The following is a 16,971-nucleotide window of genomic DNA, read 5'->3' as shown; positions in this document are numbered from 1 at the left end:
GAGAAGTGTGTGTTCATATCTTCTGCCCAATTTTTTTTTAAGATTTTATTTATTTATTTGAGAGAGAGAGAATGAGAGACAGAGAGCATGAGAGGGAGGAGGGTCAGAGGGAGAAGCAGACTCCCTGCCGAGCAGGGAGCCCGATGCGGGACTCGATCCTGGGACTCCAGGATCATGACCTGAGCCGAAGGCAGCCACTTAACCAACTGAGCCACCCAGGCGCCCCCCAATTTTTGACTTGATTATTTGTTTTTTGGGTGTTGAGTTTGAGAAGGTCTTTATAGATCTTGGATACCGGCCCTTTATCTGTCATGTCATTTGCAAATATCTTCTCCCATTCTGTGGGTTGCCTCTTTGTTTTGCTGACTATTTCCTTTGCTGTGCAGAAGCTTTTTATCTTGATGAGTTCCCAAATTTTCATTTTTGCTTTTGTTTCACTAGCTTTTGGAGATGTATCTTAAAAGAAGTTACTGTGGCCAATGTCAAAGAGGTTACTGCGTATGTTCTTCTCTAGGATTTTGATGGACTGAGATAAACTTTGAGTTTATCTTTGTGAATGGTGTTAGAGAATGGTTGAGTTTCATTCTTCTGCATGTGGCTGACCAATATTCCCCGCAGCATTTATTGAAGAGACTGTCTTTTTTCCATTGCATATTTTTTCCTGCTTTGTCGAAGATTATTTGACCATAGTGTTGAGGGTTGATATCTGGGTTCTCTATTCTGCTCCATTGGTCTATATGTCTGTTTTTGTGCCAGTACCATGCTGTCTTGGTGATCACAGCTTTGTAATACAGCTTGAAATCAGACAACGTGATGCCCCCAGGTTGGTTTTTCTTTTTCACCATTTCCTTGGTGATTCGGGTCTTTTCTGATTCAATACACATCTTAGGATTATTTGTTCCAGCACTTTGAAAAATGTCATTGGAATTTTGAATGGGATGGCATTGAAGGTATAGATTGCTCTGGGTAACACAGACATCTTCCGATCCATGAGCATGGAATATTTTTCCATCTTTTTGTGTCTTCTTCAATTTCTTTCATGAGCCTGCCATGCTGTTACTCAGGCAATCCTGTTTGGGCAGAGATGCCCTGCCCCCTGTGGTGGGGGATGGTCTCTGTGGGAACCAGTTTTTGGGGGCTTTTGTTCTCTGGCAGCTTTCCCTGGCAGCTCTGAGTCTCTTCTGAGAGTCAGAGCAGAAGAGATCATTTCCCACCCTCTGCCTCAGAGCAGAGAGATTGCAGTCTGTTCTTCAGTGAGCTCTCCAGGCCACACTATCTTCTTTTCTGTCTGTGCTGCTATAAACTGCAGCATCCTGGGTTGTGCACCCTCAGCAGCACTTCCAGTCCTTGCCTCCCGGTCAGGCACGTCTCGGCCCTTTGTGCTTCTAAAACCACCAGCTGCCCGCATTTCGCATGCACATCCCAGCTGCTCTGGGTTTCAGTCTGGGGGGCTGCCCTAAAGTACTTTCCCAGTCGCTACTGGTCTCCAAGTCTGTGCCCCATCCCCAGTGTGGGAGACTATCGCTCACTGGCGGTGTAGGATCCCGACTGCTCAGCTCCCTCCCCCTTCCATTTTTCTTTGGATATGTGCCACCAGAATCACAGCTCCCAGCCTCATACCTTGAAACCAATCGCCTGCAATATTCTGTTTGTAAAGATCCAGATATATCTTCTTATATCTCAGGCTGATTTCGTGGGTGTTCAGAGTGATCTGGTAGATATCCAGCTCAATTCTGGGGACCGGTTGGAATAGGGTCCCCTACTCCTCTGTCATCTTTTCCTCCTGCCTCATTTTGCATTTAAAGTTATTTGCTTTTAATGGGTACAAAGACATTTTTCATTTTTTGAAATAGGAGTTAAAGAAAACTCGGGCCAGATGAGTCTCCTTTCTCTCAGAGGTTCTAAACCAGCTATCAAGCAGCTCTTAGGAGGTAGCAGAGAGCGGACACTCCATAATCTGATGCAGTTAGGTTTGAATCCCAATCTGCCACTTCCTGCTGTGTGTCCTTGAGTAATTATGTAATTTCTCTGTCAGGAAAATAGAAACCCACTGGCTATTTTACCAGAGAGAATTTAAGACCGGGAATTGGAGGACTGTAAAAGCCAGAAGGCAATGCAGAGTCGGAGTCTACTTTTTAAAACAACACTCTCACTTATCTACTCCCGTCCCCCCAACACTTCTATCTGAAGTGGAGTTCTGCCTTCTCCAGGCTCACATTCATGCAGTCGGGCCTCTGCAGCAATCTGCTTCATCCCTTCCACTTATATGCAGCCTGGTTTCTGAGGCCCCAGAGGGGTCCCAAGTCACCCTGGGTACCAGCTGGGTCTCATGGGCTGGGGGAGAGTGGTCTTCTGGGAAAGCCTGGCCATGAAAAAGGAAGCCAGATCTACAGAGGTGGTGATTGTGGGAGAGTATGGGGGATTTTCCCCAAGGGCATCTTTGGCCTCCTGCCCCTGCCTCTGTTCTATGATTAACCAAGAACTTCCTGACTGTGCCCCTCCTTCTGTTACTTCAAGGCCCTGAGTCAGTATTTTAACTTTCCCCCAGGGCACTGAGTGCCCTTCAGTGCTCTACTGCTCAGCTCTTCACTTCTCCTTCAATGCATGCTCAGTGATGGCTTTTGGAATTATGCTCCTCCTGGGTGGTGAGTGGAGGCCCTCAGGGCTGGGAGAAGCCTGGAGGGGGTGCATCTCTGTCTGGTAGGGCAGATTGGGGATGGTGGTTAGCTCATATAGCTCTCTGGAGAAGCTGAGAACAGGGGAGGGCCCTTGTGTTTAGAGTCTTGTGTGGAAGGAGGAATGGCCTGGAATCAGGGGAGGGTCATAACCTGAGCAAAGATGAGAGAAGATGGACTTGTAGGCTATGCTTGGGTGGAGGATGAGCTCCCTCTCCATGATTCTTCTTGTGGGGGTCCTGGTGTGTGTGTGGTACAGGGGACAGGAGTCTGCCCCAGGGCCCCAGGGGGAAAGCCATAGGAGTCACTAGGGAGGGGAAGTGTTGGATATCACCTGGTCCCACATGTCCCTCAAGTCTTGATTTCAGGTATGCTGTCCCACTGCTGCCAAGAGAATAGTCCAGAAATTGAAAACTGTATCAGGACCACATTCGCGTGTCATTTGAAATCACTTATGTATGTGTCAGTTAAAAATCAGATTCCACACAGAAGCCCAGACTGTCAGCTTCTCCTGAGAAATGGGAAGTTCCGGAGCTCTGAACACTAGAGCTTGGTAATGGCTACTTCCTTTAAAAGGGCCACAAACTCTAAGTGCCCGTAATTCCCTGGTGCTCACACTTACCCACTTCAGTCACTGATGTCACCTGCCTGGCCTCTGAGGCATTTGAGTCTGAGACACTTGGCACCCTCCTACTTGTCAGGTCATAGAGCCTATTTTCAGACTCAGAAACAGAGTCATTCTTTGAAAGGAAGATGTAGTATGTGAAGCTCCCTTGCATGTGGCCATTGTAGGGTTGTAGCACCTTCAACACCTGGCCTTTTCCTTAGAACCCTAGGGTTCAGATGTCGGGACCCTGCCTGTTACCTCCTGGCCTGATGCTTTACCTCCTTAGAATTTCCTTAGTTTGGGGGTTGGAGTTGACTCCTCAATCCAGACACTGGGAATTCTAGTAGAAATGGGGAGAAAAGATGCTATTTGGGAGTGAAGGTCTTGGAAAAAGCCCTTGAAATGTAGGGGGTCTTCCCCTGAGGTTTTTGAACTTAGTCACCAGAGAGGAGAATGTCAAGGGTCAAGAGAGTGGGTTGGAATCCTGGCTGCACCAGTGACTTGCTATGCAGTTCTGGCCCAGTCAACAAATAGTAATTAGTCATCTGCTAAGGGCCGGGCACTGTACCAGGCACCATGCAAGACAGTTGCAGTCCTTGCCGTCTTAGAGTCTAGCACCAATGGAGGGGGACATGGGAAACATAAAATTACAAATAATCATAAAATTCTCAGTCTGTTCCCTAATCTGAACCTTAGGGTCTTTGTATAATGAAAAGATGGAGCAGGACAGTCTTTAAGAAGGGTGACTATATGCCCTGGCCAACCTGGGCCAGTCCCAATGACCTTGGTGTAATTATTAATGGTGCCCCTTTCACTCTCAGAAGGGCTCAGTTTAGAAAATAAATTGTGTGGTCACTTTATCTTTAGGGGACACACCTGATCTAACAGACCAGGAGGTGACAGGCCTAATTTCAGATTGTGGATATCCTTTGAAATGACCTTAAGGGGGCATTTTTCTGGATTGTCGCTCTTTATATTGTGGTTTGATTATTTCTGATGGAGGGAGAGAGACAGGAATCACACAGATGGCAAATCAGGAAACAAAGAAAAAGAGAATACCCTTCTTTTTGGCACACGAGCTGGATTGGGGTGGGCATCAAGATCCCAAGAAGTCAGAGGTCCAGAGGAGATGAGGCTTTTCTGACTGTTCCTCCTACCCCGCTGCTCTCTCCATATTCCTCAGTCCTGACTTCTTATCATGGATTCAACTTGGATGTGGAGGAGCCCATGATCTTTCAAGAGGATGGAGCTAGCTTTGGACAGAGCGTGGCCCAGTTTGGCAGATCTAGGTAGGCCATGCCCCCCCCCCCCACCTCTGTCCCTTCAACCTGCAGGCAAATGGCTGAATATGGCATGCTCAAGAGGTGTCTTGGAGGAAGGGCAGCATGGGCAAGAAGCCTGTCCATCACTCCTCCAAGGCCCCTGGCACCCTTACTACTAACTATTCACAATCCCAGGGAGGACCACAAACTCTGGACAAGACAGTGCTTCAGGAGGGAGGTCTTGAATCTGTTCTCGGTGACCAGTACATGTGACCAGTATGGTCACCCTTGCGCTTGGAGTAATGTTTTGCAGTCTTCCTCTTGAAATTATTAATAATTTAATCTTAGCATGTGTGTTTTGTAAGTAAAATTGATGGGACAGTGGAGATGTGCTGGGGGCTTGGAGCCTTGGCTCACATGCAGCCCAGCCTTCTGGGGAATGTTTCTCAGCTGCCACCCTCAGCTCCTGGCATGAACTGAGCAAGGTCAGGGTTGGCTGAGGCACACAGTTCGCCCAGTCCTATGAGGGTTTGCACTGGTCCGGTGAATGTCCCTGTGCCTGAGGGAATGCAACACTAAAGAGCAAACAGGAAATACCAGGACAGGTAGAGAGGAGTACTGCCAAAGGAAAAAAAAAAAAGGAAAAAAACTTTTTCCGTGAACAAGAGGCCCCACATTTTTATTTCACTCTGGGACCGGCAAATTATGTACCTCACCTTGCCTCCAGAAGCTCACATTTTCAGGTCCCAGTGACAGGGACCCAAAATATTGAAGTTACCATGTGATGCAAACATAACCAAAGTCTGGGAGGCATAGGAAGGGAGAGATCAAACCCAGGAGGGAATTCCAGGAAGGCTTCACAGAGGGGGTGGATTGGCAATGAGCCTGAGAATACGGGAAGATTCAGCTGGCCAAGAAGTAACATCTTGAGGTCACTGAGTTCTACATGCACATCCATCTCCCCTCCTCACCCAGCTGGCAGGCTGGGACATGGAAGCAAGTGCCAGGTGCCAGAGTTTTGTTTTTTCTTTCTTTCTTTGTTTTGAAATACAGAGCTTGTAAACTGAAGTGCACAAACTTGAAAGGTCCAACTCAATGAATTTTTCATATGTGTATAGCCAGGTAACTGCTGCCTAGATCAAGGTGTAGAACATCTTCAGCCCCCCTCCCCTGGGTTCCCTTGGGCTCTTCCCAATGATGCAAAACCCAACAAATCCAAAGGTAGTCACTGCTTCACTTTTATCACCATTAGTTTGTGCTCAGGCCCTATTCAGAAGATACATATATGTATAACTATTGATTAACCACTGTTCCCCAGTATTTCCAATAAAGTAAATAATATATACTGGATGACATTCTGATTGCTACAAAGTTATTGTTTTTCCTGGTTTTTGCTGAATCATAATCTAAATACCAAAAAGACTAAGCCTATGTGTAAGGGATGGATGGGGTAAAGAAAAGCATGCAGATCAATGGTTTAAGATATTTTCACCCTTTTAGGTCAGCAGGTACCAGACTTCTATGTCTCTACCATCTATTTAGGTTTCCATCAGCAATTCTCAGACAGGGATTTCAGCTTTCCATAAAGGGATAGATTTCTAGAAAGAATCTTTAAATACTAATTTAACAAGGCTTGCTTGGCTAATTAATTAAAAGACACAAACATTTGTTTAGTTACTTGAGTGGAGAGGTTTTTGGTAGATATTACTTTTATTCAAAATTTAAAAATTCTCTCCTTTCAAGGAGTTTTGCAAAAATTGTTGCACTTATGTGACTATAGATTTTGGTATGGATTCTGATACTGCTGCTTCAAATTGTCATTGTAATTCAAATTGAATTGTAATTCAAATTCAATTAATTACAGAATCATCTATTTGTCTTGATAATTTGTGGCTTTAGCAGATTTTTCCATTTAACTTGAGGTGATCTATTTCTTGGGTGGCTCAGAATAATGGCACCCCCAAAACAAAACGCACTTGCCCATGGTTGGGAAATGCTGTTTTGCTTTGAATAGTTTTATTTTTGGTGAATGCTAAAAAAAGCAACCCACTCAAACCATTTTGTATATAAATACACATTTATTTATGTATACACACCCACAAACAAAGAAAAAGTCCAGCATGGTCCTTCAGCACATGTGGGTTAAACTCAGGCCCCGTTATTTGAAGCCTCATGAGTGGCAAATGCCAAGAGCTTCCCTCTCAAAGTCTCACTTCCCTGCTACACAGTGATACTTCCTCACCCGAAGCACCCTCTGCCCTTACCCCTCCTGCAATTGTATGTCATGCTTGCGCCTTCAGAGTCGTGGTGGGAGCCCCCCTGGAGGTGGTGGCGGTCAACCGAACAGGACAGATGTACGACTGTGTGGCTGCCACTGGCCTATGTCAACCCATACCACTGCACAGTGAGTGACTGCACCCAGGAATTGTGGCCCTCAATCCTCCTCTACTGCAGTGCCCCTTCCTTGGCCTCTAGCCCTGACTCTCCCCCCAAATGGGAGTGTGCCCATGAATGTAATCATGTGTATCTGCCCTCTCAGCACCCCCAGAGGCCGTGAACATGTCCCTGGGCCTGTCCCTGGCAGCCTCCACCAATGACTCCTGGCTGCTGGTAAGTTTCCCTGGGTCATAGGAGGGTGACAAGGGGAGGAGCAGGGGCCAGGGGAGGCTGGGGCTGGAGGAGAAGAGTATGGAGGGGTGACCCCTTGCTCACACAGGACTCTGCCTTTAGGCCTGTGGCCCCACCATGCACAGAACCTGTGGGGAGAATATGTATGCAGAAGGCTTCTGCCTCCTGTTGGGCTCCCACCTGCAGACCATTTGGACCATGCCTGCTGCCCTGCCAGGTAGGTCCCTATAGAGACAGCAATTCTATGTGAGTACATGCTGGTGCTGAAGAGTGGGCAGAGCATGAGACCGTCGTCTTGGCTTCATGTGCCCATGGCCCTTTCCCAGAGGCCTCTGCAAGCCCAAGAAGGTCTGGGAGCATGGTCTGGCCTGGCAGGGAGGGCAGCTCACAGCAGGAACTCTAAACTGGTCAAGGGGAGAAAGTTCTGATGGAGCAGAAGGGAGCCTCAGAGTGCTGGCTGCAGGAGGCATGAGGGTCTCACAGTGGTCAACATGTGCAGGGAGGCTTTTGGGGCTTTCAGAGGAAAGGCCTTGGGTGGTGAAAATGTGGTGAGGATGATAGTTCCAAGGATCCAAGAGGGAGGCTGTTCTGGATCATTCCCTGCTGAACTTCTAAGGGGAGAAAATGGTAGGGCCATGGAAAATGTGATGCACAATTTTGCCAGCACTGATACCTTCTACAGAGAATGGTGCCAGAGACACTGAGCAGCATCTCTCGGAGGGTTAGTCTGAATATGTTTGTCTTCTGTGTCCTTGGGGCAAGTGACTTCATTCCCTGGGCTTTAATTTCCTCATTGGTAAACTGGGTCTTAATAATCAAGGTGGTTACGAGGATTAAAAGATTTAATATATAGGGACGCCTGGGTGGCTCAGTCTGTTAAGCAGCTGCCTTTGGCCCAGGTCATGATCCCAGGGTCCTGGGATCGAGTCCCACATCGGGCTCCTTGCTCAGCGGGGAGCCTGCTTCTCCCTCTCTCTCCCTCTGCTTGTGCTCTCTCTGTCAAATAAAATCTTTTTAAAAAAAAGATTTAATATATATAAAGTGTTTAGACCTCTGCCTGACACATAATATGTGAGTACCATTATGACTGATCTTCTAGCTAGGACCATGTATTTGGACTAGGAGAAGGAGATAATGGGCTCCAAGTCAGAGGGGCCACTCAAGGTGCTGACTGAGAGCAATGCTTTGGACTAGAGATGCCATGATGCCAGGCATGGTGGGCTTTGAGGCAAAGGTGAAGTTGCAGCAGAAACACCTCCTACCCAAATTGTGAGAACAGTTTACAGAGGGGACAGAGAAAGTGGAGGGTGGGAGTCCAGGAGACATCTGGGATGTCTATGCAGCCAGAGTAGGGGATGTGGCATTTAAGCACTAGGAGGTAAGTCTCTTCTCCTAGATGTCTCCGTGATTCATGAGGTGGGATACCTGATGAAAATGGAACACAGACACATAAGCCTGGTGCAAGCAAAGCAAATTTGAGTAGAGGTAGAAGTGACTGGGTGCCAGTCAATGCCTGATGCCTGGTGTGCATCTTTATTGCACCCTCACAAGATTCAGGGTGGTAGGCAAGATGGTCCCATCTTACAAGCAAGAAAACTGAGGCTCAGAGAGCTGAGTTCCTGTTGTTAGGAAGTGACAGAGCCGAGACCTGGAGCCAACCTTGCCTGACTGACTTGGTCTTTTTTTTCAGAAGGCGCTCAGCTATAGCCTGGTGCCTGCTATTGGAAGCCCAGTGGAGACAGTAAAAGGAACAAGAAACAGAAATGATATTGTGAGGGAACTTGCCACCATTGTGGCCTGAGAGAGGATATGAGGGGTGGTTTTGTGGTGCAGCTAACAAAGTAAGCACAAGTGCAAGATGTGGGGATGGGGACCTTCAGCTACCCAGCTGTGGGGGATATCGGGTAAGGAGGGGAGCAGTGAGGGTTTCTTGGCCTGCCACGTGGGGGGCTGAACTTCCTGGTCAAGAAAGCAGGGAGGGAAGTGGCCTTCCATTTCTTCTCAGCAGGGGTGAAGCACCAGCTTGTTGCATAGGTGGGATGGGGGAGGTGTGGGGAGCGAGGAGAAAGTATTTTTGCTTCAGTGGCAGGAGGCCAGCTGCCACAGTTCAGCATCATGCCTCATTACTGTCTGTGGAGGCTGATCTCCCACCACCATGGGAGCAACACAGGATGTGAGGCACTGGTGGAAGAACCAACTGTGTCCTTCACACAGGCCACAAGCACTTATGTGAGTTTGGCGTCAATGTGAAGTGTCTTATTTGTTTATGGGTGTATGGTGTGACTTTCCATTATGGTGGACTCCATGAGGGCAGGGGTGGTATCTTTTTTTCAAGCTATGGTCTTAGACCAGGTTTCCTGAGAAATAGACTCTGAGGCTCATTTAGGAATACTCTTGGGAGCAATAGTTCTGAGAGCATGAAGGAAGTAGGACTGAGCAGAGAAAGAAGGTGGACTGTGATGGATCAGAACAGACCCTCAGCTAACCCAGAGGAGCTTGGAACATGGCTGGATGCAGGTCACCCCCAGGAGCAGGAGTTGTAATCTTGGGCAAGACATCTGCTGAGTTATCAACTGGGAGCCATCGACAGCTACCCCCTATAGCTGATAATAAGGACCTCTGTCCTGAGAGGGGGTAGGTCTTCTTGGTGGCAACCTTAGCATCTGCTGCTGGTGTGTTCTTGTGCCTGGAACAATGCCTGGCACATGGTGATGATATGCTAACACATCAGCTAATCCCCATCACAGCTATGGGAGGCCAGTCCTGTCTTAAGCATTTTGTGTACACATTAACACTTTTTAACCTACCCCGTGTGTTAGGCACTATTATTATCCCCATTTTACAGATGGGAAAACTGAAGCCCAGTGGAGTTATATAACTTGCCTGAATTCACCACTAGTAGGTGGCAGAGCTGGGGTTTGAGCCCAGCATGCTCAGAATGCACACTTGAATCACTTTCTAAATTGCCTTCCCCTTGTGCTCTATGACATTCCTAGTGTGTATTCAACAAATATTTGTTGAGTAATTGAATGAGGAACCCATCTGGCCTCTGTCCTTTACTTCTTTCTCCCCTTTCTAGGCCTTGTGGAAGGAAGGAAGCAAGGGACTCTGCAGGGTGGGTGTGGGGGTGCGGGGTCAACAGATTTTTTTTTTTAGTTTAGAATGCTTTTAAAATTAAGTGTTAATTTTAATTCCAGTATAGTTACCATACAGTGTTATATTAGTTTCAGGTGTACAATATAGTGATTCAACAATTCCATATATCACTTGGTGCTCCTCACAAGTGCACTCCTTAATCCCCATCACCTATTTAACCCATCCCCCCACCCACCTCCCCTCTGGTAACCATCAGTTTGTTCTCTTTGGTTAAGAGTCTGTTCTCTTCTTTGTCTCTCTCATTCTGTCTCTCTGTCTCTCTTTCTTTTTTGCTCATTTGTTTTGTTTCTTAAAGTTTGGGCAATGGATTTGGGCTTCCTCCGAGGAAGGTGTAGAAACTGGGTGGGAATTGATTCCTAGGCCAAGAATGGCCCCTTAACTCTGTGGAGCCGGAAGGATTTCTGGGCCCTGGCAGACAGCTGGGACCCACACACGCATCTCTGATTCCTTCTTCCTTCTCTACAGAGTGTCCAAGTCAAGAGATGGACATTGTCTTCCTGATTGATGGTTCTGGCAGCATTGTCAAAAGTGACTTTAAGCAGATGAAAGACTTTGTCAGAGCCGTGATGGGACAGTTTGAAGGCACCAACACCCTGGTGAAGACTGGGTCCCCGAAGCCTGGGGAGTGGGGTGGGGGTGGCAGCTGCCTTGGGGAAGACCAACCTAGGAGGAAGCCTGGTGTTGCTGGGGGTTGGCTCAGTGGGCCTGTGCCTGATACTTGTGTCCTGGTGCATGGCTGATTTGAGCCCTGACCTGAGGAAATTCCCCCATGGCATTTAATATGTCCCCACATGGCCTAGGAAATACAGTTTTTTACTGTTTAGAAGCATTGAAAGGATTGCAAAAGTAGTTTTGCTGTGAAATTAGACTGAAGGTAACTTGGCCAAATAATTAATGATTTCTTTATTACATTTTCCATGTAACTCATGATTTATCTTATTATTTTATTTCCCAGTAATTAGTGTATATGTATGTAGAAATTCTTGAGAAGTGAGGAAATATAGTCTACAAGTTGATTTCATGTAATGAAATTTTTAAAAAGTCCAAGTTTGGGGACGCCTGGGTGGCTCAGTCGGTTGAGCGTCTGCCTTCGGCTCGGGTCATGATCCCAGGGTCCTGGGATCGAGTCCCGCATCGGGCTCCCTGCTCCGCGGGGAGCCTGCTTCTCCCTCTGCCTCTGTCTCTCATGAATAAATAAATAAAATCTTAAAAAAAAAAAAAAGTCCAAGTTTAAGAAATGTTGAGGTAGGAAATGTTATTCCTTGCAAACTCTGAAAGAAGCATCATTTGGTTTTGATTTTCTAGTTTTCTTTTTGGGCCATGTTTCCCCTGGGTTTTAGCCTCAAGAACACATGGAAAGTGGTTTTTAAAACCAAAGTTATTCCAAAATAAAATGTTTATTGAAGAATAACTCCTGAGCTCCAGGGCCTTCCTCTTCTCCTTTGCAGTTCTCCCTGATACAGTACTCCAACTACCTGAAGATCCACTTCACCTTCACCCAATTCCAGAGCAGCTTGAGCCCTCAGAGCCTGGTGGATCCCATCGTCCAACTGGATGGCCTGACATTTACAGCCACGGGCATCCTGACAGTGGTGTAAGTTTCCCCTTCTGCCTCATGTGGATAAGCTGCCACAGCACTTCCTCATGCTGGTCTGCACAGCCCTTCTGCAGGGCTGTGGGAAATCTGGGGAAAGGGGCTCAAAAGGGAAGTGAAGGGGCTGTAGGTGGAGACTTCCCTGGAATGTTCTCTTCATATAGGACAGCACTCCTCTGCAGTGTTTCCTCTTTGCCTGGCTTGGGATTGGCTGGACCCTGAGTCCAACTAGGGAAGCCAGAGACATGGGCTTTGGTTCAGACATACCCGAGTTCTCATTCTGGCTCCCTGCTGGTGACCTGGGCCACCCTGGGATTTACTGACTCTTTCTAAGTCTCAGCAAACTGTTAAGTGAGGATAAACTTACAACTTGGTTTTAAGAATTAAAGGAGATAACATGCATGCAATGCTTCTGCACCAGAAGTGCTAGATAAGTGGTTGGTGTTTTATCCAGAGAATGGTGCACTCACGTTTTACCTCCCTGGCAGAGACTTGGGAATTGTTGCCAAGTGTTTTCTTTGCGTCTCTCTCCTCACTCATTTCCCTCTCTTCCCACATTCCTCATCCATATGAACTCTGCATTAACTGGGTGCTTACCATGTATGTGCCTGACCAGCTAGGACGACCATAAAGAAATGACTTAGGTGGTGGGGCCAGAACAGAAGATGTGGTTCTTATGGGAAAGAAATAGGCTAACTGTCTGGGATTTTCAACTTCCTGTGCACCCCTGGGTGCCACTCTGGGGATGGTACTGGAGAAATGCTGAATAAAGGATGCTCCTGCCAAATGTAACCTCTTTACTGCTGGGTGGCTTTTCTGCCTTGAACACTGGCCGCATGGGACTGGACAACCAAGAGGAATGCCTCTGTCCCTTGAATTGAAAGTCACACAGGAGCGGCATCCCTTCTAGCCCTTGGAACTCCTCCCAGTGGTGGGTGACGGTGTGGTTCTCCTCAACACCCATTCTGCTCCCCTCACCCAGAACAGCAGCTTCCCCACTCCCCAGAACCAAAGCCATCTCAGGGCTTCTCTGCCACTGTTTGTTTTTTGTTTTTTTCTTTTTAGAAGTTTCATTACAAAAAAAGATAAAAAATTGTAATAACATTAAGGAGATTTTTGGAAAAATATTACAGTCCCTCTACCAACCACCTCACAGTATTTTAGCAAAAAGAAAGGATAAAAACCAATGAATAAACAAATCCCACCCACAAAGAACAGGGCCATTTCCATCCTTGTTTTTATTCAGACATATTTCATATAGTCACAATGTGGGCAGAAACAAGTTGTGTCCTGCCTTTTTTTTTCATCTACTACATGAACCTGTGCCATGTTTCTCTACAGCTTTTACTGTTTTCCTTTGAAATGGCTCTGTACTTTCTTACAAAGCAGGTGGATCATGATTTGCTAAACCCCTTCCCTGATCTTGGACATTTAGCTTGTTTCCAGTATTATATGTTGAGTATGTGTGTGTGTGTGTGTGTGTGTGTGTTTATTCTGCATTTATAGAACTATATGAGCATATAGTTACATTTTTAATCATTTGTAATAGCTACCACAGAATTAATGCTTACCTTTGGCCATTCACTGTTTTAAAGGCTTTCCCTCATTTGATCCTCAAAATAACCTCTTATGATTTATCTCATTTATCTATTGTTGCCTAAAAAACCACTCCCAAATTTAGTGGCTTAAGCAACAACTCTTTTATTAATATTTTTCGTGATTTGGGACTCATCTGTTTTCAGAAGCTGGAACATGAGAGATTCATTCACATGGTCCTGCCTGGGCAGGACTCGCTGGAAGGCTGGGTTCAGCTGGGATGGAGGAGCCTTCCTCTCCATAGCTATAGAAGCTACAGAAGTCTTGAGCTATAGACTTCCCTCATGGTGGCTCAGGGCTTCCCAAAATGAAAGAGCTAACAAGGCTTCTTAGGCCCATAATTGGCATGGTGTCACTTCCATTTCATGCTACTGCTGAAACTGGTCACAGGTCAGACTCAATATGGGAAGGGAACCAGGTGTGGCACACTGGGGGTCCTCTTTGAAGAACAGCTATGGTACAATTATTATTCTCACCTTCACAGAGAGAAACAGAGGCTCAAAGAGGTAAAGCAACTGTCCAAGTCTGTCAGACTGTAAAGTTCCTACTCTGAACCATACTGCCTCCTGGAAATAAGGTTCCATGGTAGATGGAATTATAGAAAAAGGAATATGAGTACCTTTATTATTGATCTTACTAATCATTGCATGACTTTCAAAAAAGGTTGAGGCAATTTTTTTTTAAACATGGCTGACACAGTCTGATGGTACCAGGACTCCCCAATCTCTCCATATGAGCTTCTACTGCTACAGATTATTTCTTTCCAGAATCAATTTCATCTACAGAGAGTCATCTCCCTTTCTTCCTTGACAGGAAAGAACTATTTCATAGTAAGAATGGGGCCCGTAAAAGTGCCAAGAAGATCCTCATTGTCATCACAGATGGGCAGAAATACAGAGACCCCCTGGAGTACAGAGATGTCATCCCTCAGGCAGAGAGAGCTGGCATCATTCGCTATGCCATTGGGGTATGTCCTTTTCCTCATGTCACCCTCAGACTCAGGCTCAACCTCACCCAGGCAGAAAGGCTGGTGGGCTCCTCCTCAGCTGTCTCTCTGCCACAGGTGGGAAATGCTTTCCAGGAACCCACTGCCAGGCAGGAGCTGAACACCATTGGCTCAGTGCCCTCTCAAGACCACGTGTTCAGGGTGGACAACTTTGGGGCACTCAGCAGCATCCAGGAGCAGCTGCAAGAGAAGATCTTTGCAGTTGAGGGTAAATGCAGGGCGAGCTTGGGTCTTGGAATAGAAAGGTTCTGGACCCAGTTGTTCCCTGAAGTTCTGAGAGGCCATCCTTATTCACAGCTCACCCAAAATTGTGCCCCAGAACCTGAGCTTCAGATTCATTCTTCTCCTTCTGCTCTGAGTCCTTGTGGTCTCATGGCCCCCAGAGCCTAAATGACCTGTTTCCCCACAGGAACCCAGTCGAGGACAAGTAGCTCCTTCCAACATGAGATGTCACAAGAAGGCTTCAGTTCAGTACTCACAATGGTGGGTGGAACACGTACTTGATAAACAGGTCTCAGGCACCAATCCTGGGCCAACCCTGTGCTGGGAGTTGGGACGCAGAAGTAAATAAGAAAGCAGATTCTGTCTTCAATGTCACTGTCTGTTTGGAGAGAGGCATATAGGCAGTGTATGTAGGTGGTAGGAGCATAGCAGAGAACAGGATAGCCACAACTCCTGCTCTCATAGGGCACATATCCAGTGGGAGGAGACAACAAACAACAAAAAATATCTTCAGATTGTGCTAGGCATTAGGGTAGAGCAAGACAGGTGCTCAGAGGAGGCCTGAGGAGTGACAACTGAGGCTGAATGATGAGAAAAGGCCAGCCCTGGAAAAATCTGGGAGAGATCGCTCCAGGTAGAGGAAAAAGCAAGTGCAAAGGTCTTGAGGCATGAACATGGTTACTGCACTAGAGAGATAGAAGGGCCAGCATAGCTGGAGCAGAGTGAGAGAGGGGGGTGGAAAGATGGGAAAGACCAGATCATGCAGATAAAAGAAATAACAATATAGTGTGACTTGTGTGCGAGTCAATGTGTGCTCAAAATATCCAGAGGGATTTGCTTCAAAGTAATTTTGGGGGTGAGGAGGGGGGACATAGAAATGAAACAAGGTTGGTCATGAATTGATCACTGAAGCTGGCTCACGGGTACTTGGGAGTTCATTATGCATTTCTTTCTACTTTTGTATATGTTCTAAATTATCCATAATCAAAAGTTTAGAAAGGCAATAAAAAAGTATGCAGAGTAGGAAATGCCTATCACTCCCTGAGGGAGCCAACGAAGACCTCACAGAGGAGGTGAGTTTGAGGTTGACTCTTCCTGAGAGAGGAGTTGAGTCTTAGAAAGAGAGAAGAGAGAGGTGTCCAGGTCAAAAGCTTCATGTGTTTAAACATAGGGTAACTCCACAGGTTTGACTGGAGAGGACCCTAGATTCCATCCTCAGGGGCTTGGTGGCAGGGAGCCATGTTGGATTGCCAGCAGGGTGATGGCTATATGTTTGTTGGTTCTGAGGAAACCTACTCTGGGGTACTGGAGGATGGAGCAGAAAGGAGCCAGCTAGGAGGCAGAAAGGGCAGTGGATGAGAACAGTTGGGACTTACCGGAACAGTGGCACTGGGGATGGCTGAGAGACATTAGGAGTGAGGGACACTGAAGTTGCTGAAGAGGACTGGGGAGGGAGAAAGAGAATGCCAAATAATGAGCAGAGTCAGTGGCAGGCATTGCTTTGGAATAGGCTGTCTTCTTTTGGGTCAGGCCTGCTCAGCCCTGGAATCCTTTCCTCCCAGGATGGACCAGTTCTGGGGGCTGTGGGGAGCTTCAGCTGGTCTGGAGGTGCCTTCCTGTACACCCAAAATATGAGCCGCACTTTCATCAACATGTCTCAAGAGAATGTGGACATGAGGGACTCTTACCTGGGTGAGAAAAGGCTGTGGCTGGGGGCACAGGTGGGACATGAGCTGCCTGGGAAGGGCAGGAGCTCAGGGGTGGGGAGGAAGCCTTTGTGCTGAGGCCTGCCCTCCTCAGGTTACTCCACTGAGCTGGCTCTTTGGAAGGGGGTCCAGAGCCTGATCCTGGGGGCCCCCCGCCATCAACATACCGGGAAAGCTGTCATCTTCACCCAGGCATCTGGGCAATGGAGGCCGAAGGCTGAAGTTGCAGGGACTCAGGTTGGGTGTTGAGGAAGCCAAAGTGGAACATGAAGGTGGCAGGGTCTCCAGGGGCAGAGGGGGAGGAGATGAAGGGGTTTGGAAGCCTGTGGGGGGAAGGTCCTGGTGGCTGGGGAGAAGTGGGTCCTGTCCCATAAGGGGGTGCCTCTGGCAGGGGCAGGCAGGATGACTTCAGGCTCTGCCTTGCAGATTGGCTCTTACTTTGGGGCCTCCCTCTGCACTGTGGATGTGGATGGAGATGGCAGCTCTGACCTTGTCCTCATCGGGGCTCCCCATTACTAC

General features: G+C 47.3%; 1 protein-coding gene across 1 annotated transcript in view; it reads left to right on the top strand.

Annotated features, from left to right (window-relative positions):
* Positions 1 to 2,558: 2,558 nt before the first annotated feature.
* Positions 2,559 to 16,971, top strand: part of ITGAD (integrin subunit alpha D) — a 28,297-nt gene continuing 13,884 nt past the window's right edge. The window contains exons 1-12 of the mRNA XM_081819659.1: positions 2,559 to 2,645; positions 4,466 to 4,571; positions 6,845 to 6,948; positions 7,084 to 7,154; positions 7,275 to 7,389; positions 10,794 to 10,924; positions 11,777 to 11,922; positions 14,332 to 14,485; positions 14,582 to 14,732; positions 14,934 to 15,007; positions 16,309 to 16,438; positions 16,547 to 16,689. Of these exons, the coding sequence (XP_081675785.1) occupies positions 2,615 to 2,645; positions 4,466 to 4,571; positions 6,845 to 6,948; positions 7,084 to 7,154; positions 7,275 to 7,389; positions 10,794 to 10,924; positions 11,777 to 11,922; positions 14,332 to 14,485; positions 14,582 to 14,732; positions 14,934 to 15,007; positions 16,309 to 16,438; positions 16,547 to 16,689 (1,356 nt within the window). The 5' untranslated portion in view covers positions 2,559 to 2,614. The remainder of the gene's footprint in view (positions 2,646 to 4,465; positions 4,572 to 6,844; positions 6,949 to 7,083; positions 7,155 to 7,274; positions 7,390 to 10,793; positions 10,925 to 11,776; positions 11,923 to 14,331; positions 14,486 to 14,581; positions 14,733 to 14,933; positions 15,008 to 16,308; positions 16,439 to 16,546; positions 16,690 to 16,971) is intronic.

This window comes from Leptonychotes weddellii, chromosome 5 (assembly GCF_054177405.1).
Source record: "Leptonychotes weddellii isolate Sample4059 chromosome 5, ASM5417740v2, whole genome shotgun sequence".
NCBI lineage: Eukaryota > Metazoa > Chordata > Mammalia > Carnivora > Phocidae > Leptonychotes > Leptonychotes weddellii.
Note: the sequence above shows the minus strand (reverse complement) of the source record. Positions and strands in the feature narration are given on the sequence as shown.